Below are 23,185 nucleotides of genomic sequence, written 5' to 3'. Positions count from 1 at the left end.
CAAGGATCTGGCGTTCTCTTTGCTGCTGACATGTGCGGTCAAAAGAGCTCTCTGTGGCCCTCAAAAAGAAAGTCATGGATGGCTATGATTCTGGCAAGGGGTTTAAAAAGATGAGAAAATTATCTGAAACCATTCACTGTAAGGAAAATCATCTACCAGTGGTGTGGATTTCAAATGACTGTTAATTTGTCGAGGACTGGCCACCCAAACTAATTCAGCACAAGAGTCGACTGTTTCGTACTACAATAAATCACCCAAGAACCTCAAAATGTCACTGCGGCATCTGCAGGTACCTCTTGCAAAGGCTGGTGGCAGAGAGCACACATCCACAATCAGCTGAGAGGGCACAGATTTGCTGTCCAAAAAGAACATCAGAGCAAGACAACAGTTTGCCATTGAACATTTAGGCAAAGACCAGGCCTTCTGTAACAATGTGCTCTGAATAGATAAATCAAATACAGAGTTGTTTGTTCATAACAAGTGGATATGTTAGGGGCAAAGCAAAGAGAGAATTTCAGAAGAGTAACCTCACACAAATTGTGAAACATGCTGGGGGGAATGTTAAGGTTTGTGGTTGCTTTACTGCCTCAGGGCATGGCCAGCTTGCAGTCAAACTATGGATTCTGAATCATGTCAAAGTGTGCTTGAGAAGAACATCAGGCCAGCTAGTGTGCTTCAGGTTGTTACCATGTTGAAAGGTCCTTTTTCATTTTACAAATGGCCTCACCATTCTAGATTTCACTTTTCTGTTCATGGCACAGCATTCCCGATCCACCAAATAATGGCCCAGAAAGAAAAGATAGAGGGGTATAGACTGACCTAGCTAAAGCCTGGATTTGATTACCACTGAAATGTTGTGGGGCAATTTGAAATGGGCAGTACATGCAAGAAATCCTACAAATACCTTACTGTTGAAGGAATTTTGCATGGAGGAGTGGTCACAAAATTTCACAGAGTTGATGACAGAGACTGGTGGGCAGTTATGCAAAATGAATTCATGAAGTCATTTCTGCTAAAAGGGGTAATACCAACTTCTAAGGACAAGTGTTGATAGACTCTTTCCCCAGTGTTCCATTATATCCATCGATACTTTTGTTGAATAAATGATTGAAAAGACAAATTTTTCACAGGTTTTATTCAGGTATTATCACCTTAATCTGTAGACACTGTTTGCCAGTTCAAAATTTGGTGAAAATATCCACCATTTCCATTGGGTGTACTTACATTTTCACATGACTGTGCACACTCAGTTTATTCCTATTTAGGCATTAGGCTGTTCATCTCCAACACCAAGCCACTGTTTAAAAAAAAAAAAAAAATTGATTAGGTGGCCTCTGGTACAACTGGCACTGCACTAGCAATTTTCATTTTTAAGCATCTAAAAACAATTCAATAATAGTATAACCGCCATGAATGCAGAAGCCAATCACCCACAGTGCTGTTTAGGAATTTGCACCAATCCTGACCTGCACCACTCTCTATAAAAACAACACACACTCCCTCTGGTATGTAAGCCACTATTTTAATTAAAAAACAGAGTTCCAAGGGGCAGCAGGTTTTTGTTTTCAAGTTAATTAAAAATGCCCCACATGCTCCCAACCACACTCCCAAATTAAAGTTTCCAGTGTTTCACATTTTCTCAGTACCGTAAACCACATCCCAGAGTTGCTGTGGATTCAAAATGAAAACCATAATGGAGGTTGGCAGGTCCCCACTGTCCAAAAACCACTCCTGGAGTGTTATGGACCAGCAGCAAGTCGACTCACAATGGGAGGAAGTTGACCGGCTCTTCCATTCCCCTACAGGACAGCAGGAACTTTCAAACACCAGAAAACCGCTTCAAAATGAATCCCATTTGGTGCCACTGATATTTTTTTTTTTTGTTCTTTCAATGGCATTACCGTTAACAGAGCCTTTACAGTGGGTGCACTGATGGCCAGAATTTAATGCTGTTTAGATTTTGGCTGGATCACCCTCCTGACCAAATTATATAGCACACCGAAGTTCTGAAAAAAAGGAAACAGATAATGGTAAGTGTTTGAAGAATACATGAAAATAAAATAGAGGATGAGAGAGGTCAGCCAAAGAATAAACAGAATAAACGGGGGGGGGGGGGGAGCTGGGGGTTGGATAGTCTAACAAACGAACAGTTAAACTAGGGCACAGAAGGACAGAAGCATGTGTAGTAGCCAACTTACCTGAACTGCCATGTACATGGCCCCTAGGTAGGCAGCTATGCAGACTGCCAATAGAAGATCAAAGATGGCAGGCTTCACTCTGAAATATTACAAAATAGAACAACAGATGAGAAACCACAGAAGAACATGCCAGTAGCAGCCCAGTGGTTATTCAGGCCTCTTACCTGTATGCATTCAACGTCTGTTTTAATTGGTCATAGAAGACAAACTCTGGATCTCTAAAGGAAAGAAAGTAGACATTAGCCTATGGGTTAGTCCACAAGAAAAAAAAAAAAAAAAAAAAACACCTTTCAAATACTAAAATGAAAAGTCCGCTAGCTAGTGGAACAACCACCATCCCCCAAAAACACCTCTGCACAAATTAGTTGGTGTGCTGTGGCAAGCAAAAGTATTCAATCCCCTTGAAAGTCATCATAATTTTCTGCATGACAAAGGATGTGTACACATATTTATCTTTTCAATATTTTTAATGTGAATTCTTCTGCTGTAACAATACATTTCCAAAATTAAAATAAGCCACATTCTGTAGATATTTAACTGAAGAAAAACTAAAAAGTGCTTGTGTGCACAAGTGTTCATGCCCTACACGTTAACACTTTGTTGAGAACTCTTTTGCTGCAACAATAATTCTCCTTGGCATAACTTCTAGAAATCCTCTAGGTTGGTCAGCGTCACAGTCTAGATTCTCAATAGGTAAAATCAGGATTTGACTTGGCCATTCCAAAACATTCACCTTTCTGTTTCTGAGCCATTCCGATGTCACCTTGGCCTTAAGCTTATGGTCACTGTCATGTTGAAAGATGAACCGCTCCCATAGCATGATGCTGCCACCACCATATTTCACAGTAGGTAGGGTGTTTCTTTAGGCATGGACAGGGTTTGTTTTACACCACATATACCTCTTTAAAGTCTGTCCAAAAAGTTCTATTTTGGTCTCATCTGACCTTAAAACCTTCTCCCACATCCTACCTGGGTTTTAATTATGCTTTGTAGTAAATGTCATATGTGATTTTATGTGGACCTTCTTAAGGAATGGCTTCTTTCTTGCCATCCTCCCACAGAGGTCTATTTTATGGACAGCTCTCAAGACTGAGGACCCCTGCAGAATTCTGAGAGTGACGGTTGGATTTTTAGTTGCCTCTATCTTCAGTCGACATCTTGCTCTGATGTTCAGTGTTGAGGGACGGCCTGTTCTAGTAAGAGTCTGGCTGCTGTAATGAACCTTCCACTTTCTGATGATGTATCCAACAGTGCTTAACAGGACATTCAAACGCTTTGATATTCATGTAGCCATTTCCTGCTTTGTGTATTTCAATGACTTTGTTTCTCACATAAGCAGAATGGTCCTTTCTCTGAATTTTTGCAGTGACTGTCCAACAAAGACTATGACCCATAAAAAGGGAACTTTTAATATCCAGAGAGATATAAAAGGACTCACAAGTAGTACCTAATTATGTTTAATTATTGGCAAATGAATGTCGCCTTTGTGTTGTTTGTGATTAATTGGTCATTTGTGTAAACCTGGAGCTTCCAAAGCACAGAGGTTTATTATGTAAACACTAACTTTCAGTTTTTCTTCAGTTAAATATCTACAGAAAAGAGTTTATTTTGACTTTGAAAATGTAATATTAGCACATAAGAGTTCACATTAAAAATACTGAACAGATAAATGTGTACAAACCTTTTTAAATGCAGAAAATAATGAGGACTTTCAAAGGGATACTTTTGCACGCCACAGTAGCTCTCAAAAAGACAGAATACACAGTTTTACCTTTTATCTGCTTTGACGTAATGTCTTTTAATATCTTTGAGGTAGCGTCCCATGATGTACTCGAGTGTACTGATCACACTGCTGTCTTTGTCAATGAGCTGGGCTGCACGAGGCTGAGAAGTCAGCCAGTCGATAACGGCAGAAAGCTGCTGCTCTTGCACCTGCTAATGAGAGGAAAACATGTCTTGGCCAGGAAGGAGCTACATGCCACCACTTTGTATCTAAAGGGATGTAGGTTTTAACTTATTTTTTAATCCTGTATTACTGAAAGAACTCACCATTTGTTCAGTGAAGATCTGTAGATCTCCAGGGGCACTCTGCAAAGAGAAGAATAAAATAAAGGAAGGGGACAACAAGCTAATATTGTACAATTTTCCTTTACGCCCCCATCATTCTTACCTTCTCAGTCAAATTGTAGATAACTCTAGCAAGAGCTTCTGCCACAATTTTGGTGTTACGTGCCAGTTTTTTTACATCAACATTTGAGCTAAAAAAAAAAAAGTCCTTGTTAGATTGTCCACAACTTACCCATTCCCATTATCAAAGACGGCCTTTAGGCCTTTAATACTCACCGCACATCCATTATACTGTTACGGTGGGCACTCCGATGGCTCTCCAAATGTGAAAGTGTGAAAGCTGGCAGGCGACGGATGCCAAAGCGTTCGTGTTCCCAGGCCAAGGTGTCATCAGCCAGGTTGATTTTCTTATGCACCATAGAGAACTTGATATCTGGGTATTGACTGGAGACCACCTGTCAATGAATAAAAAAGAAATAGGAGGTGAGAATGCTCAACAACTGCTGGTATGGCCAATCACACACAGGAGAATCATTACTTATGAGGAAACTCACAGTCTCCAGCTCCCGGAGAAGCATGTGCTGTGGGCTACCCTCTTTTGGTGGCTTGGATACATGGAGATGTAGGGTATCACCTGCCCCCAATGTGTCAAGACATAAAACAAAGGCAACATTGTCCTGTAGCAGGCTAGAATCTGAAAAGCAGAAGCAGTTAGAATCACATCCTCTATATACTATAAATATGCTAGCCCCACAAAGAAAGACCCAACTCTTTCCATAACCCCAGTTTAGACATATCCATGTTTTAGTTAACCTTTCCAAATGGGTAACATTCACACACTATTTACTGAAATCTTTATGTCACCCTCTCTAACGACAAACCATAGTAACAAAGTAAACCTGCACCAGTCACCTCTAAATTACCAGTAAAGGAACATCCACTAGATAGGCCACTCACAATCCACACATGGAAGATGGTTCAAGCAAGGAATGACTTGCCTGTGTGATCAAGATTATCTTCCAGCCAGCGTTTTGTGCCTTGATAGTTAAATTTTCCACCACCAGAAACGAAAAAGAGCAAGTTGTACCTGAAAAGGAGATATCAAACCTGACTTTACCTTGGCAGAACAGCTCTGCAATATATGGGCCAAAAAGTACAGGAACAGAGACCACTTACGCAGCATGCGTCCTCTTGTAAGTGTAGAGGCGGGAGAAGAGCCGTGCCAACTCTAGGATTGCTGATACACCACTAGCATTGGAGTCTGCGCCATAGGAAAGCCACTGAAACAAGAGAGAAATAGTTAGGCTGCCAGCTTGCACACCCGTGCACACTCGCATAAAGCACCTTTTAGACATACTTCCATGGGTTAGAGTGAAAGCATGTACCTGTACATTATGACTGACACTTGCAGTCACTGCAAGATGAGCAGCATGAAATCATGGCAATTACCACTACCTCATTAACATCTGGAACAATTTGAGCATCTCCCTTCTGCTTGGCTTAATTTTTTTCCCCTCAAATGAGGGTCATACCATGCAAATTCTACACCAGAATTCCTGTTTGTCCTTCTCCTAAAGGTAAGGAAGGATGAGCCTCTGTTCCTCTCGAAGAAGCAAAATATTGGGAACAGTAGGAATAGCGCGAGTATTCCACCACTGTGGCTAGTTGGTGTTTATCTGCATAGTGAAGCATTGCTGCTCAGATGAAAGTTAACACTGTAGTATTTTTGCTGACTTCTGTTCCCATTGCAAAGATATCCAGTGCCATCTAATAAAATATTCTTTTACACAAACAGGACAGTCAGTCCAACAATTTGCAAGTTCTAGTTATTTGTTTGTACAAAATAATACAACCTACAGAGCTGCTAAGAATCTCGTTTTACTTAGCAAGATTTATGCATGTGAAAAAATACTTTCCAGCATTTATGTGATGTTAATCATACCCTCGTAAAAAGGTAATTTAAATTAACAACCTGTTTTTAAATATACTTAGCTGCTTTGTTCTCCTCTTAAGCTCTTGTTAATTTCACCTGCAAAGACGCAATATTTAAATCTTCCCTCAGAACCATGCGGCAATTCCCTGGACTTTCTATAGTGTAATCCATTTGTGTTCTTCTTGAAACTGGCCTTAAAATATTCTTCAATCCAGCCTCTCATTTTCAGAAACTAGCTTAACCCAGTAAAAGTTTGTGGGTGGGTAGAAGGAACCCATCTTGGAAGCATTAGGTACACCACAGGAACCAATTCAACAGGGGCACCAGTCTATCACAAGGCATATGGTAACACTGTAGTTTTGATACTGCAAAAGTGCATCTATTACTCATTTACTCTTATGTAACAGGACCTTAAGAAAGGCTTCTTTGGTCTTAATGGTAAAATTACATTTAGATTCACAGGTCTTATACTAAATATGTAATATCAATAGAAATATGTCTCCAGTAACCCACCTCAGATCATTCCAAAGTATAGGTTTATTAGTAGGTAACCTATCTAGTTAAGTTTAAGTGTTATGAAATCTAAAACAAAGGTTTAAGATCTTGTTACACAATAGTAAAGAGTTACCAGGCATACTCACACACTCTGCTGCACTCACATGAGATCAATTTAGAATTTTGGCGTCCAGGCTTTAAAAAGACATAGCAGCCCTACAAAAAGTCCAGAGAAGAGCAGCTAGGCCGATTCCAGGACTACATGGGGTGAACTGTGATAAAAGATTTAAGGAACTGAACCTTCTCAGTTCAATCATGTCACCTATTTCTCTCCATTTGCTTCAAGTACTTAAAATTATTTAAGGAATTAGTGCAGTGGATCGAGGCTGTTAACTTTAAAATGAGTTCAACAAGAACACAGGGGCACAGGTGGAAACTTGTTAAGGGTAAATTTTCACACAAACGTCAGTAAAGTCACTAAAATAAAATGTATCAAGTTTTTTCTCCCCACACAAAGAACTATGGACACTTAGAATAACTTACCACCTATTTTGGCTCAGAGTGAGATTTTAGGGGCCTTCAAAACTCTAAGCTTTGTTGGGCTGAATGTCTGTTCTCATAAAAAAAAAAAAAAAGTAAACTAGTGTGCATATGTTTGGGATGTGAGAGGAAATACCATGCAATCATTGGAAGAATATGCCCCCAGTGTCAAGAATTCAAACCCAGGGTTCCGCAGCCAAGAAGAAGCAGCAGTAACTACTCCGCCACCCTGCACATTTACACATTTTAAGAATGTGTTCAAAGTTGTTCTGAACATGATCTGCATCAGAATTGTTTGCAGGCACTGAAGCCTGAGGACAAGAACGTCACCAAATACAGATTTGCAGGCGTAACTTATGACCGATAATTAACTAAACTTTAGAAAATTCCAACATAAATAAGTAATTATTATAACTAACAGAAATAGAGGGCTCAATCACTGAATATCAAAGATCACCATCTCCAATAAAGTAATATTTACATTACACATTCTAAAAACAACTTTGCATATAAAAGGAGACAAAACATTACACATTCTGCAAAGCATCTTTTTCATCTGTTCTAATAAGATCCGTGTAATTTTGTTCTATACATACGCACACATTTAAAGTATTACGATAGGATATAAACTGTTACACTCTGCTGCTCTTCAAACACTGGCACTATTGTCTGAGACAAAGATACACTAATTATATTTGAAGTCAGCAACTTGGGATAAAACAAGAAACACTTTGAACCTGCTCCAAAAATTCATTTACTCAGCTGTTTAGGAAATGACCACACTAGCCACACATTTGCAAACATACTGCATGTGTTTTGTGCTACAAACATAAAGACAGGTAAAAGGTTACACCACCATTTATGGTCCAGATATGAATTTTACATTAAATGAGCGCAATGTTTCTTTTTCAAGGGTTTTGGATCAATCTGAAGCCATGGCAATTTAGCCTTCTCAGATGGCAGTGTTAATGGTTTAACAAAGCCCATCCCAGAATGCCACAGCATTTCTCAGAATAAGCTGCAGTATAAACAAAAATTAAAAGGTCTGCATTCATTGTAAACTGACCGATGCAATCACTTCTTTATTTAATGCATAAGTCATCAGGTTGTCAATAATTCTGTCTTTTAGATTCAGTGTTGAGTCCTTGTTGAATCAAATAATTTTATTTTGGTCAGGTCAAGTGTAATTTTTTGGACATCAATCATCAATGGTCGTTTTCAGAGCTCTGTTAAAGAGCGAAGTAAATGTGCATTATTATTATCACCCATCTTCTTCATCAGGTTAGCAATGTACACAGATTTATAAATTCTGTAGTGCCTAGTGCAATAGTTTTGATTTAAAATTATAACATGGTGGGCGGCACGGTGGCGCAGTGGGTAGCGCTGCTGCCTCGCAGTTGGGAGACCTGGGGACCCGGGTTCGCTTCCCGGGTCCTCCCTGCGTGGAGTTTGCATGTTCTCCCCGTGTCTGCGTGGGTTTCCTCCGGGCGCTCCGGTTTCCTCCCACAGTCCAAAGACATGCAGGTTAGGTGGATTGGCGATTCTAAATTGGCCCTAGTGTGTGCTTGGTGTGTGGGTGTGTTTGTGTGTGTCCTGCGGTGGGTTGGCACCCTGCCCGGGATTTGGTTCCTGCCTTGTGCCCTGTGTTGGCTGGGATTGGCTCCAGCAGACCCCCGTGACCCTGTGTTCGGATTCAGCGGGTTGGAAAATGGATGGATGGATTATAACATGGTACAAATGCTTATTATACACAAGCAACTGTTGCTTTAAACTTGTCAAAAGTATTGTTAGAAGAGTTTTTTTTTTTTTTTTTACTGTAGAACCATATCCCATTAATTCTCTCTTTAACTGTTTATAGATTGTAATATTTCACGCGCATTAATGAGCTGCTCACTAAAGGAGACGGGCATAAAGCCCAGCTAGTTTGCTTCCTTTATATAGCCTTGCATGTTCCTCATGTGTGTTCTCCCCTGACTTTTTGCCACAATCCAGACACATACTGAAAGGAGGATTGTAAAAACGAAAAATGACAGTGTGTGCCAAAAGTGTACAATTAAATTGAATGGAGCAGGTCCAGCTTGTTATTTGCTTGAGTGAAACATGACTCAAACTGAAGGAAACTTGTCATTGTTCCATCCAAAGTCACACGGTTGAAGTCACCACATATTACAACTGCACAGTCAGCATGAGTCATCATTAAAGTGTTAGCGACAGAATGAATCATTTCTGCTGTTGAGTCCCAGTTTGCGAAGCAAGAAATATAAACACTAATAACTATGACGTAACATATCTCCAAGGCACATAACGTGGATGAATTACAGACTGTAGTTTTAACTGTAACATGCTCCCTTTTATGCCATTCCTCATTAACTAAGATAACGAGTCTCACTCCTGTCTTTTTTCCACACCATACTTGGTCTCTGTCTGCTTGAATAAGATGAAATCTGTCCAACATTAAAACAGTGTCAGGTATATCAAGTTTAAGCCAGTTCTCCGTAATATATAAAATGACAGCGGACAATTCATCCATCTTATTTGAAAGCAATTGAACATTGCCCAATACAATGGATGGCAGATTCACAGCAAAAAAAAAAAAAAATACAAGTTTAAACTGAAAAAAAGTTAATTACTACTATAAAAAAAAAAAAAAATCATCACTGGATATCTGAAAAAACGTAATTTTCTTGTATTACCTTTGCCATTATAATCTCAATATAAATCAAGCACAATTAATTTTATATTTAGTACCAACAAATGACAGCATATTTAAATTAAATAATGTACTCTGCAGGCGGCACGGTGGCACAGTGGTAGCGCTGCTGCCTTGTAGTAAGAACACCTGGGTTTGCTTCCTGGGTCCTCCCTGCGTGGAGTTTGCATGTTCTCCCCGTGTCTGCATGGGTTTCCTCCCACAGTCCAAAGACATGCAGGTTAGGTGGATTGGTGATTCTGAATTGGCCTTAGTGTGTGCTTGGTGTATGGATGGATATGTGTGTGTGTGTGTGTGTGTGTGTGTCCTGCCCAGGATTGGTTCCTGCCTTGCGCCCTGTGTTGGCTGGGATTGGCTCTAGCAGACCCCCGTGACCCTGAGTTAGGATATAGCGGGTTGGATAATGAATGAATGAATGAATGTACTCTGCATAAAACACAATGGAAAATCTCAAAGTGTACTATGAACTTTTAAAACTCCAGCATACTGCAATACCAACCAAATACCCCCTAAGAGAGTGCCCCTCCTCATCGAATATTTATATGAGGCAGATTTCTGTGCTTTCGTTTTGCAGCCTGGTGTGTAAAACACACTTATATCCCTGCCACTTTTAAAACAGCAAACAGACATTGTTTGATTAACTATAACAAAGTTGCCTTAAAGATATGCTGCAAAGTGCTTGTGTCTTAACTACTATTAAAAGGAAGCAGCAAACACTAACAAATACAGTTCTTGAACAATAAAAAAGCAAAGCCAACCCCCAACCATAAGATTGCAACATTTCAGAAACCGTTAAATTGAAAGATGACAATTTAGTACAAAACTCATTCAGCCGTCTACCTTTGGGTAGTATTCAATTATATATTTAAATGTCTGTGCAGTTTGAATAAACTGAAATATTCAAAATGCCCAGCCTCAAAAAAAAAAAATAATAATAGCAGCACTCCTCTTTAGCAATGCATGGGTTAATCTAAATCGCAAGCTAAAATTAATATCTTTGCACATACAGTAAATTATTTATCACATCTTTATAATCCAAACTGAGGGACTGCTGCTTCTCAGAGATAAGAAGAAATAATCTCATCCAATGTGTGCTTGATGAGTTTCTGTTTAAAAGTTAGCATTTCTTGTGTTGCCTCAAAGGAGTGAGCAATCAGCTTTCACGCAGTGGTGACACCCGAGACACTGGGAAGAACAGATCAGTTTTCATTAAAACAGGTTTACTAATGTCTTCCACTGATCAAGTACCCTCAATCTACTGAAACTTCAGAAGGAAAGAAAATATAAAAGGTAGTGCTCTGGAATGAATGCAAAAAAAAAAAAAAACGTAGCAAGTTCTCTTCAACTGGAATGGGGTTCTGGACTGTCCCCAAAAATGATAAGTTACTCTTGTTAGGTTAGGAGAAACATTTTTATTATGACCTGCCAGTAAAAACTTATCTTTTCAGCAATGGACTCTTCAGCATTTTACTTCCTCTGCCTTTAAATTTGAATGACTTTATATTTTAAGTAGATATGCCACCCACTAAAGATGGATTGAAATCTTAGTAATCAATGTATACCTCAGCGTTAACATTTGCAGTGTACCTCCTAATGCATTTGTCTCTGCTATATGCCATTTCATATGAGATTTGTAAAAGTAGTGTTAATGCTTGTGAAGCGACATCAGTTGAAATGACAAATGCATTGTATTTTATTACTAAAAATGTTTGTCATCTTTTGGAATGACAGAAACATAGCAACTAGACAGACACACTTATTTTTATTAAAGTGGATTTTGGCAACATTAAATTCTCTGAAATCTACTTTCTTTTGGGAGAGTGGGGGAGGCACACAGATAACATAGCATAGGTTTACTGAAATATCTTTACAATTACTCCATCGGTTTGAAAAAAATCATATATTACAAGGTGGCTCTGAGGCCAAGGATCTGCACTGGTACCCAGAAGGTTGACGGTTTGAATTCCAGTTACTGCCAAAGTGATCCTACTCTTCTGGGATCTTGAGCAAGGCTCTTAACACTAGAATTATCAGGGCCTACAAAAAAAACTCGTAGATCCAGCCCATCTTAAATCCGTTCGCACCTCTCCCTCAGCGTCTTTTGTCCTGTAAATGTGCCTATTAAGATAAGCAGCAAGCAGCCTGGTATTCCATCCCCCACAGCCGAAGACCGTGCACAAACTTCTCCCAGCTCGTGCCTTGATTGATTATCTAGGAGTGAACTGCTGGAGTTTTAGAGTGGAAATAATAGATAGTTATTTGGAACACACGCATTTCATGTGTGTTCCATTTCTATAATAATCTGTGTAAACACATTGTTAAAACAGAAACGTTTGTCATATTTTAGTAGTAAATGACAAAATGTTGGCATTAACTATATAATGTGTGAAGCCTGAAGTCCAAAGATCAAATAAACACTTTCACAAAAGGTTCAAGGACGATACAACAGCTTCCGTGGCGTAGCAGTAAGATTTGCTGACTTGTAATCAAGAGTCCCCGGTTCGATCCTGTCTGCCTCCTGTATTTGCCGTTTTCAGAAGTGAGTTGCTCTTATTGTTAATATTATACAGTATACACATACATTTGGTTTGCATCCGTAACAAATGGTGTACATTTATAGGACTTGTGAAAGTTACCTTTTTTTTTTTTTACTTTTATTCTCTCAGTTACGATTGCGATACATACTACCACCCTAGGGATCTGACGCGGTTAGTTTTTATTTGAAACTGGGAGGAACTGTAGATGTGAGTGGTGTTTTGAGGCAATGGAACTGGACATTCTCTGACCTGGAGGGATAAAAGCTGACACACAAACGCTGGTGAATCTGCTTTCTTCGTATCTCACCGTTACTTGATTTTTTTTTTTTTTTTAACTCAGTTTTATTGAGTATGTTTACTCCCAAGTTCCAACGATTTGCATGTTAGGCTACTGGCAACACTAATTTGGCTTGATATGAGTAAATATGGATTTGTGCAAATATGGATTTGTGCAACAATGTGCGCAGAAATTAATTGGCATCCCATCTCAAATACTGTTGGGTTAATGTTTGTGTCCCTTTGCCTGTGTAATACATAAATGCTGGTTTGGACAATTAAATACTACCTTTACTCTGGCAGTTATTCAGTTACACACACTGATGGATATCTGAAAAACTAGATAACTACAAAATAAAAGGCTTGAATGACAGCTCAAACACAGGCGTAAAGCTGTGGTCCCTTGTACATTTCAGCTGCTTTATTTTCACTTTCCTTGTGAAAAATTAAAGCTTCTCCAAAGCACAACAAGCAAAGATTTCAGAGAATCAACAGGAGACAACGAAGGAATAAAAACAATGTAAATGCAACATTAGTTCACCAGCCACCTTTATGTCTTGTGTGATTACTTGTTTATTTACAAATGCAGCCAAACAAGAAACAGACCAAGTTATCCAAATTATGTTACAATTGGTGGCTACCAGATGGTACTAATGTTAATAGCAATAGGATCCATAACTCAAAAAAGTCACATCAGACTTGCAGTCGCAATTACCATCCTTACCCTGTCAACTATGAATGTGAGACGATGACAAAGTCAGAATCTGTCCAGCTATAATAATCAGGATCTTAACACAGATGTACAAATATTTTAAATAATTCTCTCCCACAAAGGAAATCACTTCTGATTCACCACCATAAGCAAGGGTCCTCCTCTCCTTCCACCACACCTCCCTCATATAAGCTCATACCCCTGAGGTCAGTGGTGCTAGTGGCAAAATTATCTATGTATAGAAAAGCGTTAATATAGCAATTAAGTCTCATAAGGGAACTTTTCCTCTCTGACTTACTTTTATATGGCTGAAGGTTTCCTTCCACATCCCAAAAGATGTGTGTACTGTGTTAACTGGAGATTGTATATTGGCTTTGTGTATGTCTGTGTGTACCCACCATGTCCAGGGTTGTTTCTGGTTTAACACCAAGTGCTACCAAGCTAATCTTCAGCCTCGGTGACTACCTTTAGTTTTCAGTGGGTTTGAGAAGGTTGTGTTTGATGGTCTTTTTCAAGAATTAGAAATCAAAAACTGACCAAAAAAAAAAAAAAAAGTGTACAGCAGAGCACTTAATGAAATAAAGAAAATATCACAAGTAGCAGGGCATCCAGGCAACATTCTCAAACAGTGAAATCTTGCACATATATGTCTCAGCGGGATGCTAATCACAGCACTGTATTTTGCTTTTGAATAAATTAAGATAAACAATTTACAATTTTTTGTCAAATTCAAATTTCATCCTCCAAAAATGAGATAACACTTACAGGAGCCACACCAAAAGAGTCGTGGTGAGCAACCAAGACAATGGTTGGAAGATCTTCACCACCTAAACCAGTCAGCCTGCCCTGTATGGAGAGAACAAACAACAAGTTAGAATCAATCATGAAGGACTGAGCTCTCTACGAGATCGGTAGATCAGAGATGCAACAGCCTATCAGGTTAAAAGGAGGCTTATGGGAAACGGCACCCAAAAAGGAAGAGCACAAAACAGAAGCAGAAGAATGCAGTGTCAACATTGACAAGACATAAAATGGCCACTGATACCCCATGACTCTACTAAAGGAAAATGACACATACCTCCAGGCTGGTGATGGCCCAGTCACTAACTGCTTTGCTCTGGGCACCACTGGTCACCATTTGGAAGCCATTGGCAGTTGCAGTGTGGAGCAGCACTAGAAGAGTAAGCAGAAGAACTATCAGGGCTGGCAAGAAGTCCTCAAAGTCTGATGTTCTGCATTTGTACACACAAGGCTATACTCCCCCAGCTCCCACTACCCCTTGATCCATTTTACCTTCTGCAGCTGAGGCAGAGCCTTGTGAGGAAGAGGAAGTCTGTGTCTGCTCATATATGGAGAGCAAATCTTCATCTTCTAGCGCAAAGTAGACTGGCACAATTGTCTCAGTGGACATCAACTCTGGCTCTATCTCCATGAATTGCTGGGAAAACAGGGATTAATTAAAAAAAAAAACACTCAATTTACAATCTGCAACCACCATGAACCCACCGTCTGTACCTGCACCACATCCTGTGGCATAGTGGACATGTTCTTTGGCAAAATGATCACAACAGCACCAGCCGACTGCCGAATCACTTTCTGGTACTTCTCATAGGAGAAATCAATAAGCCGCATTAGGACACAACGACGACTAAGTACTTCCGCCTCCACAGTACGGGCTTCTGTGTTGAGCATGGCATTTCTTGTCCCTGTGAATGAAAACAGTATTATTTTAGCATTACAGAGGTTTTGGAGGTGGAGTGGCAACAGTCAGCTAGGGTTCACAAGGCTGAACGGATATCGTCTGGAACAAATAAAATGTATGTTGTACACTGCTTTCTAAAGGAACTGGTGATGAGTGTTTGCTATTACTTAACTACATGAAACAATGATGATCTGATAAACCCACTGATATTCTGAAAGATAACTTGTCTTGATACTTCCACTTTCGGAAGCCACTTTTCCATTACAATCTAGTTATAATCACGTTACATACTCATCAAAGGGTTCACCTGTCCTTAGAAGGCAACAAGTTTAGAATAATCTCAGCATGAGATGCGAGATTTGGAAAATGGATTATATGGAGAAGTCAACTCCAAAGAGTCGAGGTCCCTAAAGCTGCTAGCACAACCAACAGAGGTTCCATTACCTGCCTGACACAGATAACTAGTAATGGAATCTGACAGAAGGCATCCATTTTCCTTCTAAGATAGAAGACTGTTAATGTTGGAATCACCATTAATTTTACTGAATCTGCCCGCAATCTAGGAGTTATCTTTGACTCTAGCATGTCATTTAAAGCGCATATTACAAAGTTGTCCAAATCATGTTTCTTCCATCTTAAAAATGTTGGGAAATTAAGGCGCTTTCTAAATAAACAGGATTCTGAGAAATTAATTCATGTATTTATTTCTAGTAGGATTGACTACTGCAATGCGGTGTTCACTGGATGTTCAAACTGTTCTCTATACAGCCTCCAGTTAATCCAAAATGCTGCAGCAAGAATTATTACAAAAACAAGAAAATACGAACACATAATTCCAGTTCTTAAATCCTTACACTGGCTCCCGGTTAAGTTTAGGGCAGATTTCAAAATCCTCCTTTTAACATATAAAGCCTTAAATAGCCTAGGTCCAGCTTACTTGTCTGAACTTATCATGACTTACAAACCAGAGTGCACATTAAGATCTCAAGATGCCGCTCTGCTTAGGATTCCAAGGATTAATAAAATAATGGTGGGAGGTCGAGCTTTTAGTTATAGGGCCCCTAAACTGTGGAATGGTCTGCCTGCTACTATAAGAGGTACCCCTTCGGTCTCAGCTTTTAACTCTTTTAGGGCTAATTTGTTTTTCTCCCAGGGCTGAATATTTTTCCAAAAATTAACTTTTTTCTTTTTTAAAAAAGAACACAAAGCAATGGTTTAACATATCAAATCAACAAAAAATTTATTTTTGCCAAAAGCTACTGTCTTGCATGTTGTATGAGCCTACATACTATATGATTTCACATACTGTACATGTTACACAGCAAAGTATGATATCACTCAAAGCAGCCAATTGCATGCTTTGCCACATTGCACTGCTTATAATGTGTGTTGCGCTGGCAACAATTCAATTCAATTCAATTGTCTGTTGCTGCACACAGCACAGTCAGGTTTGTATTTTTTGGCCTCATATGTTGCAGGAAAGTCACCCGTTTGACATCATGCCGTGCCAATGCCACCAAGTTATCTGCCCACATGAAAACCGGATTGTCACCTCTTTTAATCTTCAACCTGTCTGGTTTCAACTGTGAAGGCATGCGCCTCCTGTTCACCCTCACTGTGCCACAAGCTCCAATTCCCCTGCTCTGTAGCTCCATGAACAATTCTGGACATGTATAAAAATTGTCCATGTACACAATATGACCCAAATGTTCATAGCCCTGAAGCAGCTCCAGCACAACCTGACTTGTCAAGGGACAGTTCTCTCTTTGAAAAGAATACTTTCCTGTATATGTAATTAATTTCAGGCTGAAACCAGTGTTTGCTTCTGCCAGTACAAAATCCTTTATGCCATACTTTGTGGGCTTGTCTGGCATATATTGGCGGAAAAAAAGGCGTCCCTTGTATTTTATCATAGATTCATCCACAGATAAATCACGGCCAGGCTGATAAAATTGTTTGCAGCAGCACGTACCTATCACGCGGCATAACCTGTCCAAAACCACCAGGGGACAAAGCACGTTTGGACCAATGCTTCCTGAAGTTATATCGCCAGTCTAGTCCCATCTCTATTTGTAATGCCACAAAGCTCTTCATCTCGTCTTTTGTTGTGGGTTTCCACTTTGAAAAACGAGAATGCAGTGCAAGCGCAGCCCGCAATTCAAAAAATTGCTCTGCTTGTCTTGTCTGTCAGTAGCTGAAAAGCAGCCTCAGGAAAAAACAGATTGAAGTAGTCCACAAGACGGCACAGCTTGCTGTTGGACACGACAGAATACCAGCTGCTGAAGTCCAGTAGCCAATTTGGCTCCCACAGATCAATGTCTGGGTATTTCTCCCATGCGAACTTTGCTGTAGGTGCATCGGCTGTGCGAATGCACTCAGCTGGCATCCGATCAGCTGGGGCAGCATCAGCTGGTGTCCAATCAGCTGATGCCGACTCCTCACTCTCTCGCTCGATCTCCTGATCACTGTCAACAAAATCAGATTCTGAAAAATCAGAGTCCGACTCAGCAATAATGCACAAACCATCGACTGCCGAGTATTTTCTTTTCTGCACTCGCTTCGCTCCCTCGTGAGATGTCGATGTCATCTTGCCTTTGTTTACATTTCGTAACTCATGCACACGTAAGGATTAAATGCTGAGTCAATGAGTCTAACATTCCTCCAAGCAGAGAGGGAATGCATGTGACATAACAGTGAGTTTTGTCACCATTAAAAGCGGATTGTCGCTATCTACCCCTGGATGTCGACATGCGCCCTCAACTCCTCCCGTCGACAAAATTCGACATCCACCCTAAAAGACTTAAATCCCGGCTGAAGACTCACTACTTCAGTTTAGCACACCCTGACTAGAGCTGCCGATTAACTATACAGATTGCATCTCTGTTGTTAGTCATTAGCACTAAAACATAAGTAACATGATAGTTATAATTTGTTACTAACCCTCACCTATTCTGTTTCTCTTCTCAGTACTCAACTGTGGCACTTGGTGCCACGGCCCACCCGCCAAGTTGTTTTGCCTGCCTAAGGTAAAGTCATCCCTGATGGAGGATAGCAGGATTCGTGGGGTAGAGGGGTCCTTTCATCAGATTGGCTGGCCCAGTGCTGTTTCAGCTGTGGAATGGCCAAATGGGGGTGGCAGCTTGATGGCTGAGGTCTCCAGGACTCTAACCAAACCCAAATCATATTATGTGATATCATCTACTATTAAATTCTGGTCCGTATTTGAAAAATTTTTATTCTGTATTGAGGATTTGTTCTGTTCTGTGTTTTGTATTGTACTGACCCACTTCTTTTTGGCACCCACTGCACGCCCAACCTACCTGGTAAGGGGTCTCTTTTTGAACTGCCTTTCCCAAGGTTTTTTCCATTTTTCCCTACAGGTTTTTTTGGGAGTTCTTCCTTGTCTTAGACAGTCAAGGCTGGGGGCTGTCAAGAGACAGGGCTTGTTAAAGCCCATTGCAGCACATCATGTGTGATTTTGGGCTATACAAAAATAAATTGTATTGTATTGTATTGGATTGCATTGCAATGTGTATTACCCAGCATGCAACAGAAGCCAAGAGAGTTCAATAGCTTGTCCATGTTCTTCATCCTTTTCTCTTTGCGTCCTTTGTCTGTCTTTTCAACATGTCGCTGTCATTCATTTTCTTAAGTCTACTCTTTATCTCCTCCTCTTCTACATGCCTTCCTCTCTTTAATGCTGATTGTCAACATCCTCTTTTTCAGGTCTCCATTGCCAGTCTCTTCAACTCATGCCCACTTCTCTCCATTAGCCTCCCTTCCACCCACTTCCTCTCTTAACTATCCCTGATTGCTCCCTATGGTCCTACTTCCTCTTTCCCACCCTTGCAAACTGAAAATAAGGTACAAGTTTCTGTCACCGAAACATTAACACTGCACATAAATAAATACAGACGACATAACAACAGAATCCCTGTCCATAGTAATATCTCGTTTGAGAATCGGAAATATGTTTCCATTTTAGAGCGTAAAGTGTTGTCTGTCAGTCTTTAGGCAATTTGCTATTTATTTTATCCCAATATCTTTTCCATTTCCCAGTATTGCTTAAATTGGTCAATACATTAACAGAATTGTGTACATATGACTGGATATTTTTGTCACCATTCTCATGATTAGACAGAATATGAAGAAATATGAGTTTAAATCAAAAAGTAAAAGCAATTTGAAAATTACAGGTAACCACAATGGAGAGAAGCTGACACAATACAACACACGTACAACAGCTTATGGGTAGTTCAAACATGTACAGTGCAGCGCTCTGTCGTTACTCTAGTGAAGCCAAGTTCAAATGAACATTGACACTTCACACCAGATATTCTAAGAATTCTACTGAGCTGAAACAGTTCTGTAGGGAAGAATGGCCCAAAACTACTCCTGAATGTTGTGTGTAGGTCTGAATTGCAGCTGCTGGAAATGCTTGATAGATTGGTCTGAAGCTCCACTGGCAACAATAACCTGTCTCTAAATCCTAGGGTTCACTAGAGACATGAACAATTATTTGTGGGTTATTAGTGTAAGCATATTGTGTTTGTCTGTCCTTGTGACTTAGACAAAGATCAGATCTCATTTCATGACCAGTAAATACAGAAAAGCAGGTCAATTTCAAAGGGTGTACATACTTCAGCACCACTGTAACATTATCAAAACATCATTAGACAGCAAGGTCCAATACATTGTAATGTTCTTCCTGAAGTGCACAATTGAGTAACCAATCCATCTATTTTTAATAGTAATATTACAAAAATTCCTAAAAGAACAGGCCTCTCAGCCTAACAAAGCTTGCTAGTCCCATCCACTTAATTCATCCAAAATATCATTAAGTCATTCTTTGAATGTCCTTAAAGTCCTACTGTCTACCACACTATCTGGTATTACATTATAACATAACATAAATCAGATCACCAGGGCAGCATTTTTTGACTTAAGGAATATAGCAAAAGTTAGATCCCTTATAACTTTGCAAGATGCTGAAAAATTTGTTCAACAAATGAGTTTGTTTTTAGTCGATTAGATTACTGTAACGCTCTCCTCTCAGGACTACCCAAAAAAAAGACATCAATCGATTGCAACAAGTGCAGAATGGAGCTGCTAGAATCTTAGCTAGGAAAAGAAAATCTGACCACATCTCTCCAGTTTTGATGTCACTACATAGGATACCCGTGCCATCCAGAATTGACTTTAAAATGTGCTAATGGTTTACAAAGCCTTAAATAATCTCATTCCGTCCTTCATTTGGGAATGTCTTGTCACTTTACACTCCAAATCGTAACCTTGGATCTTTGAATGAGTGTCTGCTTATAATTCCAAGAGCTAAACTTAAAAGTAGTGGTGAAGCAGCCTGCTGCTGTTACGCACCTAAAAAACTGGACTAGCTTACCGATAGAAATTTGCCAGGCTAATACAGTGGTGCACTTTAGAAAACTGCTAAATACCCATTATTTTAACATGTTTTTCTTACAGCTACATTTTAGTGTATCCCTGTTAAGCTATACATGTACTGCATTATCATTATTATCAAGGCTCCACAATCCGTAGTAATTACTACTATTCCCTGCTGTTCTTTTTCCGGTTTATCTGGGGTGGTGATATGTGCCTGACCACCTGGACCACCTGATCAAGGAACCATGCAGTCCCTACACTGATGGGATTGAAGGCCAGATGTCCACATGACCATCATCATCTAATTCTTTCACACGAAGCCTGAAAATCATGAGGACTGATTTAGATCATTTGTTAGGAAGAATGCCCAGTGGGAGCTGGGTGGTCTCTTGGCCTTGGAAACTGCAGATTTTTTTTTCAGTTCTCCTTGCCATTTTAAACACTCCAATCATGTCACCTCTTAATCTCCTTCTGCTTAAATTGAAAAGGCTCAGCTCCTTTAATCTTTCCATACAATGTTTCTCCTGCAGTCCTGGAATCAGCCTAGTCGCTCTGCTCTGGACTTTCTCTAGTGCTGCTTTGTCTTTTTTGTAATATGGAGACCAAAAACTGAACACAGTACTGCAGGTGCAGCCTCAGTATAGTGCATTATAAAGCTTGAGTATAACGTCCCTTGATTTTGACTCTACGCCAGTGTTTCTCAACAAGTACATTGGGTCACAAGTTGCTATTGTTTATAATGACAGTGGTGTCGTGCTTGATCTGCTCTGACAATTGTGCTAGATTCATCCTTGAAGGGTCATGACACCAGAAAGGTTGAGAAACACATCGTACTATATAACCCAACATTCTGTTAGCCTTCTTAAATGCTTTTGAACTTCATCTGGATAAAGACAGTGAGGAGTCAAGCATGACTCCAGAGTCTTTCTCATAAGAGGTAATTTCAATTTTCAGACCTCCACTTGATTATTTAAATCTAATAATTTATACTCCCTACATGAAATACATCACATTTACTTGCATTACATTTAATCTGACACAAATCCGTTTATCCAGTTCATGTGTAAATATATTTTCTAACACCCACTTAATTCCACCTGAGCACAATATATCCTTAACCAACTTCCATATGTGGCCTCCCTGTTTAAGTAAATTTTTTTTTTGTTTGTTTTTGGTTAATGAATTTTAAAGAAACAAAAACATCCCACTTAATTCCTTTATAAATGCAAGCATTCCATCTATGGTCAATTAATTAGTGGCTTAAAATAAAAAGACTAACCGGGATTTCTTCAAAGTTCCTACCACACAATCCTGGAATTCGTCTATTGGAAAAATCTCTTACGTATTCACCAGTACTGTTCACACAACTCAATTCAATTCATTCTTAAAATCATTTTATAATAAAACAGGCTATAATTTCCGAGCTGAGGTCACACAGCTTCAGCATACCACCCCATAATCTGCACCCTAGGCATTGCATGCGCATTGCACACGAGACTTCCAAGTGACTTTTATAATCTGACGTACTTTCTACCCCCAAACACACCTTTGTGTTAATATAGCTTATACTTGTCCACAACAGGTCTAAACCCTTTTCATTTACTTAAACTTAAACTTAAGTCGCCACACATCTGACTTTTGTTCTGGACCATCTGTAAGGATTCTGCTGACCCTACGGTATAAACTAATCTACCTAGTGTCCCCTCCTCTAACCTTCCGTCCATCCCTTTGCCTCTTTATACCCTGTTGGTCACCTACCCGTCTCCCCTTTTCTCCCCGCCTTCTTTATTTTGAACTCACCATACGGCTGGCCCTGCAAGTCATACTGCTGCATGCGATAGACGGTGAACTCGTGGGCCGCTTCTGCGGGAAGCGGCGAGACAAGAATGAGCACAGCAGGCAAGAACACGATAAACGTCAGGGGGAATGAAGACTTCAGCATGTTCTCAAATACTTCGCTCGCCTCCTCCAGCATTTTGGCGTCGTCAAAGTAAACGTCTCAGAGTTGACAATACAAATAAAAATAATTCACGAAAACTCTGATTCCAAAGAGCCCCCCACCCCCCTCCTCTATTCAATCGAGGATATAAATCTGACAGTTTCGACTGCTCACTCACACACGAGTCGGTGCAGAGGTCTTTCAGGCGATTCTTGCAGGCTACTAAGTGAGGTTATAAATAAGAGGGTCCTTCAGGCACCCTCGATCAGCTGCTAATATGGACCCCAGAGTGTAAATTCTATGCAGGCAGTCGCAGACACCTCATAAGTTGGACGTCTTGTTTTAAGTTTTACGGTCAGTTTAGCACAATACTGTTGTTTAACAATTGTGGACGATCGTTAAAGTGTCATTACAGACGTGATGCAGTAGGGACACGTGTCTTTGAAACGGCGCGACGAGATGGCATCATGTCTGGTATAACGTTGTGTGTGTGTATTTATCGCAAGAGACGAATAATTTAACCAATTCCTGTCGTGACGTTTTATTCACACTGACATTTACAGGTATATATATTTGAATGTGTATCTATTACATAAAGTTGTTTTCCATAATATGTGTAGTAAATATTTTGAAAGTAATGTGAAACACACAATTAAAAAGTTTAACACGCGGGAAT

The 23,185-nt window shown here is 39.9% G+C and overlaps 1 protein-coding gene across 2 annotated transcripts; it reads right to left on the bottom strand.

Annotated features, from left to right (window-relative positions):
* Nucleotides 1–1,503: 1,503 nt before the first annotated feature.
* On the bottom strand, nt 1,504–22,831 carry ncln (nicalin). 2 transcript variants are annotated; one of them, XM_028816314.2, is made up of 15 exons: nt 22,371–22,831; nt 14,984–15,174; nt 14,762–14,906; nt 14,547–14,641; nt 14,234–14,314; nt 5,442–5,545; nt 5,264–5,352; nt 4,820–4,959; nt 4,542–4,720; nt 4,369–4,456; nt 4,248–4,286; nt 3,970–4,130; nt 2,363–2,416; nt 2,199–2,277; nt 1,504–2,006 (listed from the first exon to the last, which is right to left on the bottom strand). In XM_028816314.2, the coding sequence occupies exons 1-15, from the start codon at nt 22,543–22,545 to the stop codon at nt 1,944–1,946; spliced, it is 1,683 nt and encodes a 560-aa protein (XP_028672147.1). In that variant the 5' UTR covers nt 22,546–22,831; the 3' UTR covers nt 1,504–1,943. The 2 variants fall into 2 exon arrangements, with proteins under 2 accessions (XP_028672147.1, XP_028672146.1); XM_028816313.2 differs by having other exon boundaries at nt 3,970–4,133; nt 22,371–22,743.
* Nucleotides 22,832–23,185: the final 354 nt, after the last annotated feature.

The sequence above is a fragment of the Erpetoichthys calabaricus genome, chromosome 12 (assembly GCF_900747795.2).
Source record: "Erpetoichthys calabaricus chromosome 12, fErpCal1.3, whole genome shotgun sequence".
Taxonomy (NCBI): domain Eukaryota; kingdom Metazoa; phylum Chordata; class Cladistia; order Polypteriformes; family Polypteridae; genus Erpetoichthys; species Erpetoichthys calabaricus.
Note: the sequence above shows the minus strand (reverse complement) of the source record. Positions and strands in the feature narration are given on the sequence as shown.